This window comes from Myotis davidii, unplaced genomic scaffold (assembly GCF_000327345.1).
Source record: "Myotis davidii unplaced genomic scaffold, ASM32734v1 scaffold2030, whole genome shotgun sequence".
Taxonomy (NCBI): Eukaryota; Metazoa; Chordata; class Mammalia; order Chiroptera; family Vespertilionidae; genus Myotis; species Myotis davidii.
In genome coordinates, this window is record NW_006281839.1 from 93,672 (window position 1) to 99,158 (window position 5,487).

The following is a 5,487-nucleotide window of genomic DNA, read 5'->3' on the forward strand; positions in this document are numbered from 1 at the left end:
CTTATCCTGCCCCCTTGAATATTCCCAGCCTTGCAGGAGTCTGTGAGCAAGAAGAGCCTCTGGAGTCAGGACAGGAAGAAGCAGGAGAGCATAGAAATGGAGTTTTCATCACAAGGGAGCATAAGCGAGGAGGTGATCTGCCGCATCTGCCAGCAGCTCCTGACAGAACCCCTGAGCCTGCACTGTGGCCACAACTTCTGCCAACTCTGCATCGCTGCAAATGAGTCAGAGAGCTTCTATGGAGGGCAATGTCGCTGTCCTGTGTGCCAGAGCACCTACGACCCTTGGCACCTCATGCCTAATAAGGAGTTGGACAACATAGTGAAGAAAATCAGAGAAGGCAACATGTGGTCACACCAGTGGCAGAGGCATGATCTCTGTGAGCAACATGGTCTCTGTGAGCAACATGGTCTCTGTGAGCAACGTGGTCTCTGTGAGCAACATGGTCTCTGTGAGCAACGTGGTCTCTGTGAGCAACGTGGTCTCTGTGAGCAACGTGGTCTCTGTGAGCAACGTGGTCTCTGTGAGCAACGTGGTCTCTGTGAGCAACGTGGTCTCTGTGAGCAACGTGGTCTCTGTGAGCAACGTGGTCTCTGTGAGCAACGTGGTCTCTGTGAGCAACGTGGTCTCTGTGAGCAACGTGGTCTCTGTGAGCAACGTGGTCTCTGTGAGCAACGTGGTCTCTGTGAGCAACGTGGTCTCTGTGAGCAACGTGGTCTCTGTGAGCAACGTGGTCTCTGTGAGCAACGTGGTCTCTGTGAGCAACGTGGTCTCTGTGAGCAACGTGGTCTCTGTGAGCAACGTGGTCTCTGTGAGCAACGTGGTCTCTGTGAGCAACGTGGTCTCTGTGAGCAACGTGGTCTCTGTGAGCAACGTGGTCTCTGTGAGCAACGTGGTCTCTGTGAGCAACGTGGTCTCTGTGAGCAACGTGGTCTCTGTGAGCAACGTGGTCTCTGTGAGCAACGTGGTCTCTGTGAGCAACGTGGTCTCTGTGAGCAACGTGGTCTCTGTGAGCAACATGGTCTCTGTGAGCAACGTGGTCTCTGTGAGCAACATGGTCTCTGTGAGCAACATGGTCTCTGTGAGCAACATGGTCTCTGTGAGCAACATGGGGAAAATTGCCATCTCTTCTGTAAGGAAGATGGGAAGGCCATTTGCAGCCTTTGTGTCCAGGAGCACCCAGGTCACCAAATATCCCTCGTGGAGGAGGTGGTCAAGGAATGTCAGGTGGGCCCCAGAGTGTGGAAACATTGGGCAGAATGTTATCCGAAGTGAAATCTTTACTGCTTAATCCTATTTCTTTCCCTTGTCGTCATAGAACTGAGTGCTGCATTCTCTTTCATATCCTTGGCTTAGCTTCTGAGGCCTGAGGGACATTGTTGTGCATTCATTCATTTCCTTCAATAATATGCATATCAAAGAGAAGTTGTATGAGTGAGAATTACTTCTCAAGATAAGTTCTGATTGCCCCCATGAACAGACGGGATTTTTAGGAACATGGTTGGTTAGATCTGGGAAGAGTGTTCTTTTTTTTTTTTTTTTTAATATATTTTATTGATTTTTTACAGAGAGGCAGGGAGAGAGATAGAGAGTTAGAAACATCGATGAGAGAGAAACATCGATCAGCTGCCTCCTGCACATCTCCCACTGGGGATGTGCCCGCAACCCAGGTACATGCCCTTGACCGGAATCAAACCCGGGACCTTTCAGTCCGCAGGCCGACGGTCTATCCACTGAGCCAAACCGGTTTTGGCGGGAAGAGTGTTCTTGAGGAAAAAAGTACTTTGCTTGCTGCAGGATCAGTTCTTTCTTTAGGAAAAGAGAAATCCAAACTACTTGATAGAGATGGAAACTTACATCACTCTGGGATAAAGAACACACATGCTTCCTCAGATTTCTGTCTGCATTCTCAGTTCTAATTGCTAGCTTCAGTTCTGAAATTCTAGTCTCTTCTGAGATGAGCCTGATTTCTCCATTTATCTGCTATCTAGGTGCTGAGGAAGCTCATAGCTTGACTTTGGTGGTTCCTTTCTCATAGGAGAAACTCCAGGTGGCTGTGGACAGGCTGATGAAGGAGCAGCAGGAAGCTGAGAGGTTGGAAGCTGTCATCAATGAAGAGAAAGATACTTGGAAGGTAAAAGGACATTATTTCTGAGGCAGTTCTGAAACATCAAAATGGGCCCCTTGCTCCTTGTTACCTCAGACTTGATGAGTCCAGAAGACTTGGGCTTAGTTCTCATTCAATTCCTTTCCTATTGAGGGTTGGGAATTACAGAGTAGACACTCCCAAGTGAAAGCAACTATTTGGAGGCAAAGACATAGAGAGGACCAATGGAAAAGTGATTGATGCAGCCATGTCCCATTTCTATAATCAAGTTTGAGGTTCTGATACTTCCAGAAGAAATGTTAAGGAAGGCCCAGGATTCCCTATTTTGGAGATGTGAGGAGGAGTTCCATATAAAGTGTAGCATAGTTATCCAAGCCTCATCCAGGTAGCACATGTATTTCCTGGTGGGTCATGAGAAAGTAGACTTGAATGAGTTGCTTTGGGAACAGTTCAAGGAAAATAGTAGGAAAGCTGGATGACAATGAAGTGCATGTGGTGGATAACTTGTCAGTGGCTAAAGACCAGCTGGTCCAGCAGAGGCAGTACACGAGAGAGCTCATCTCAGATCTCCAACGTCATATGTGTGAATCATCAATGGACAGGCTGCAGGTAGGACTTGGGATGGAGATCCTATATATGAGATTTGGGGGAATTATAGAGATTAGGTTTCCTTCCCCTCTGGGTCTCTGCACTTTCTTCCTCATTGAAAGGTTCCTTTGACCCCTCAGTGCTCCTTCTCTGTCATTCATTTCATGAGTCATTGGGAAAATTCATTGTACAAATGACAAGGGAAACTCACATTATTATTTTATAAAGTGCTGTGCAAAAGTTTGAGAGAAGATTTCTTATTGTATTCTATTATCGTGTAGCATTTATAAGGCATTTCTTCACCAAGATTAGTCAAGCAACTCATATCTCTCTTTATGTTAGGTTTTGTTGTTTTGTTAAGGGGTAGGAAATGTGATACCTGTGTGAGGGATGAGAATATATGATTGTGTGTGTGTGCTTGTGTGTGCGTATGTATGTATGTATGTGTGTGTCTTTGTGCTTGCTAGAGAAGGATGGGGTAAATATAGCAATTTGATAAAGGGATTGTACTTGGTATTAATGTTATTCTTTCCCATGGAATTAGCTGCATGACTAACTTAGCTATGAAACATATTGGGAAATTGAGGAAATTTCAGATTTTCTCTGCTTGACTTCTTGCCATTCTTTTTTGCTAGCTGAACAAGAATTTCTTAACTTTGGTTCCAATACTAAAGTAACCAATTTCCGTCTGCTGGGTCTTTACTTCTTCCTCAAAAAACTTATTTTTGAAGTATAAATTACATTTAAAAAATCTACCCTCTCTAAGTATACAACTCAAAGATTTTTAGTAAATATATTGAATTGTTAAACTGTGCACAAATAAGTTCAACATTTTTGGAAAAATTTCTCCCTTCTTCCAGGTCATTATTTTGGCACCTTTGTGAAAGGTCAATTTTCTCTATTGTATTTTTGGATTATCACTCTTTTATATGAATTTCTATATTTTTGCACTGATATTCTAAATGTTTTTTTTACTGTGGCTTCATAGAAAAATTTGAAATTGGATAGGGTAATTTTCTAACTCTCCCCCCCAAAAGAAAAATTGTTTGAAAAATAGTGAAACAATTCTATTGAATTCCAATTCAAAACATTCTATTCAATTCCATTTCAAAACAATTTTATTTTATGTTTGTAGATCTCTAAGGAGACTAAAGCTCTTCTGTCCCAGAGATTGGGAGAATTCTACTGCCATCTAGTGGTAGAAGCCAGAGATGCTGCTCATCTACAACAAACCACAAGGCAGACTCCACTGCAATTACCTGGGCCAGAAACATTGTCCTAGGTCCATTGAATTTTCTGTTAAAATTGTTGTGTATATTTTTAATTTTTATTAAAAGCCTGATGTGATTTTTATAGAGTGAGTAAATTACAGTCAGCTAAGAAATGGACAGTATGGGACAGTTGTTTGTCCAATGACATTCAATTACTTTTTTGGGGGGGAGGGAGGGTAACCACCTGTTGAATTACTTTTTGAGTAATTCCAGTTCATGTAGTTGGTTAGAGTTGATACAATCAGTAGTACTAGCATCAAAGATGTATATTTTTCTTAGTTCTAGGTAAATCAGCATATTTAATTTCTATAGGTTTACCAAAGATGCAGTGATTATTTTAAGATATGCACTTGACCCATTCAGGGCAATGATTTGTATGGCTTAGAATTTTATTGTAATGACTAGAAAGAAAAATTATCTTTCCCTCTAGGTGATATAATAGGGATTATCATTTAAACCAGGATGTTCAAGTTGATACCATATAGAGAATGAAGGGAAAGTTCATATAGGCAAGTAGAAAATAGAATTTTGAGAAGAAAGAACTGATCCTGATAACAAGATTTTTCCTAGAAATCTAGCTAATGCAAAAGTTCTGCTTTGCCCCCTGAGTTTCTCTTTTTTGCTTTTAAATTTAAGCCAGTTTTAGCTGGGCTTTTGTTATAAACAATAACAATGAAAAACAATACAAACAGTAAAATTTTTTTGAGGGCGTATAGCCAACTATAGGCCAAGGATTTGCTGATATGAAAGAGTTTAGACTAAAGGGGGAAACCAAATATGTTGGTGAATTTATGTTCAAAGAAATAAGGCAAATAATATTATGATGGGGGAAGAGAAGATGGCTAAAAGAGGCTTAGCATATGGACCGGATTGGCTTATACAATATTGGAATTCAGGGTAAGATATACTTTTTAAGACAGTGATGAAGTGGATATTAATACCATTCTGGAAAATGGAACGTAAATATCTGGGAATCAGTCAATTACATTTTAGACTTTCTCTGCTGCTGGTTTCTGTGGCTTATTTCACACTTACACATTGATGAGATTCCCTTGGGGTAGTGCATATAATGTACACAGAGTGAGTAGAGGGAGGCCTGAGAAAAAACATTTGCTTGATGTGCTAGTTTGCTTGTTCCTAGACCAAAATAAAGTACCCATTCTAAGAAATGGAATTATTAATTATTCATCTTTGATTCTGCAGAGGGTGGAATGATGTCTACAAATAGATTTCCCTTTGTCACTAGAATACATAAAATCATAATGAATTAAGGGAGTGTTCTCATGAATATTTTTAAAGAAATAGTAGGCCTCCTTCCTGCTTTTTATTTTTAATTTAATTATTTATTGTTGAAATTATTACATATGTCCCCTTTTTCCTCATTGTCCTCTCCCTGCCTCCCCCGACCCCCCAAGCCCAGGCCTTCACACCCCACTGTCTGTGTCCATTGGTTATGCTTAAATGCATGCCTACAAGTCCTTTGGTTGATCTCTTTTTTTTATTTTGTTTTATTGCTTAACG

At 41.1% G+C, this 5,487-nt stretch overlaps 2 protein-coding genes across 2 annotated transcripts in view; both read left to right on the forward strand.

The window, feature by feature from the left end:
- Positions 1 to 900: 900 nt before the first annotated feature.
- LOC107182031 (E3 ubiquitin-protein ligase TRIM22-like) lies at positions 901 to 2,155 on the forward strand (the record flags this gene model as incomplete). The annotated part of the gene is made up of 2 exons (XM_015559613.1): positions 901 to 1,227; positions 2,039 to 2,155. Coding segments are annotated over 2 exons (444 nt in total), but the record flags the coding sequence as incomplete, so codon positions are not given.
- Positions 2,156 to 2,263: 108 nt separating this feature from the next.
- Positions 2,264 to 5,487, forward strand: part of LOC102767617 (E3 ubiquitin-protein ligase TRIM22) — an 11,707-nt gene continuing 8,483 nt past the window's right edge. The window contains exon 1 of the mRNA XM_015560198.1: positions 2,264 to 2,716. Within this exon, the coding sequence (XP_015415684.1) occupies positions 2,537 to 2,716 (180 nt within the window). The 5' untranslated portion in view covers positions 2,264 to 2,536. The remainder of the gene's footprint in view (positions 2,717 to 5,487) is intronic.